This window comes from Acanthisitta chloris, unplaced genomic scaffold (genome assembly GCF_000695815.1).
Source record: "Acanthisitta chloris isolate BGI_N310 unplaced genomic scaffold, ASM69581v1 scaffold17065, whole genome shotgun sequence".
Classification (NCBI taxonomy): Eukaryota; Metazoa; Chordata; class Aves; order Passeriformes; family Acanthisittidae; genus Acanthisitta; species Acanthisitta chloris.
The window spans coordinates 7,605-8,537 of record NW_008672259.1 but is presented as its reverse complement, the minus strand read 5'-3'; the positions used below and the strand labels follow the sequence as shown (position 1 = coordinate 8,537).

At 54.8% G+C, this 933-nt stretch overlaps 1 protein-coding gene across 1 annotated transcript in view; it reads right to left on the bottom strand.

Moving 5' to 3' along the window:
* Window positions 1-13: 13 nt before the first annotated feature.
* TMEM259 (transmembrane protein 259) overlaps window positions 14-933 on the bottom strand; it is a gene marked incomplete at its 3' end in the record, with an annotated part of 7,901 nt that continues 6,981 nt past the window's right edge. The window contains exons 10-11 of the mRNA XM_009074450.1: window positions 619-718; window positions 14-157 (exon numbers count right to left, since the gene is read on the bottom strand). Of these exons, the coding sequence (XP_009072698.1) occupies window positions 14-157; window positions 619-718 (244 nt within the window). The remainder of the gene's footprint in view (window positions 158-618; window positions 719-933) is intronic.

The following is a 933-nucleotide window of genomic DNA, read 5'->3' as shown; positions in this document are numbered from 1 at the left end:
CACCCTCCGCTGCCGCCGTGTTGTTGTTCAGGTTGTCCTGCAGCGTGGTCTGGGTGCCCTGCCCGACCTGCTGGTTCTGCAGCAGCATCTCCTGGATCCGGATCTGCTGCAGGATGGCCGGCAGCTCGTAGTGGTGGAAGAAGTAAATCATCGAGTGCTGGAGGAGGAAAGGGAAAGGAGTCACCCTGGGCCCGGGCCACAGGCTTCCACATCCTGAGATAACCGCACTGCTACTGAAGAATCCAGCTGCTCTGACAGCAGGGAGGGCAGCAGAAAGCTGGGAAAGATTTATCCCTTCCACTATGACTCCGGCAAGATGCTTTATAGTTTCCCTCTGCAGACAGGCAACAGAGTACAACCCCTCTTCCTTTTTAAGGGCTAGCAGACCCTCACCAGGACTTATTCCAGAAGGGCAGGACAGAAATCCTGCTCAACACTCATGTGGCATCAGGTTACTGTCAGTCTTGTGGCTGGACTGGAGCCAGTGATGCCAAGGTCCCCCCGTTCCACAGCCTCCTTCTGCTGTTCCATTTCCAAACAAGGCTTAAATTCATCTCTTACAGAAAAGAAGGATCCCTACTCCACCCCAGGTCAACAGGAAGTTTGGCAGAGACTCACCTGGATGAAGAGCCAGGAGGTGACAAGCGCTAGGCTGCTGTACTGCCCGTTGAACCGGTAGTGGTAGGCGTAGAAGGCAAAGTGGTACAGGTAGAAGAACCTAGACGTGAAGGAAAGAAATACCAGGGAAAATGTCAGTTCCTTTCTACTCCCAACCCCAGCCCGAGCTGGGGCACTTCACATGGGGTGCTGCTATGAACAAGTCTTCAGTGGGGCAAAGCGAGGGGCAGGGAAAGGCTGAGGTGACTCTGGATCCAGGCCCAAACCCAAAGTGGAGATTAGGACCCTGTGACATGTGGGCAGCTCCCACAGGAG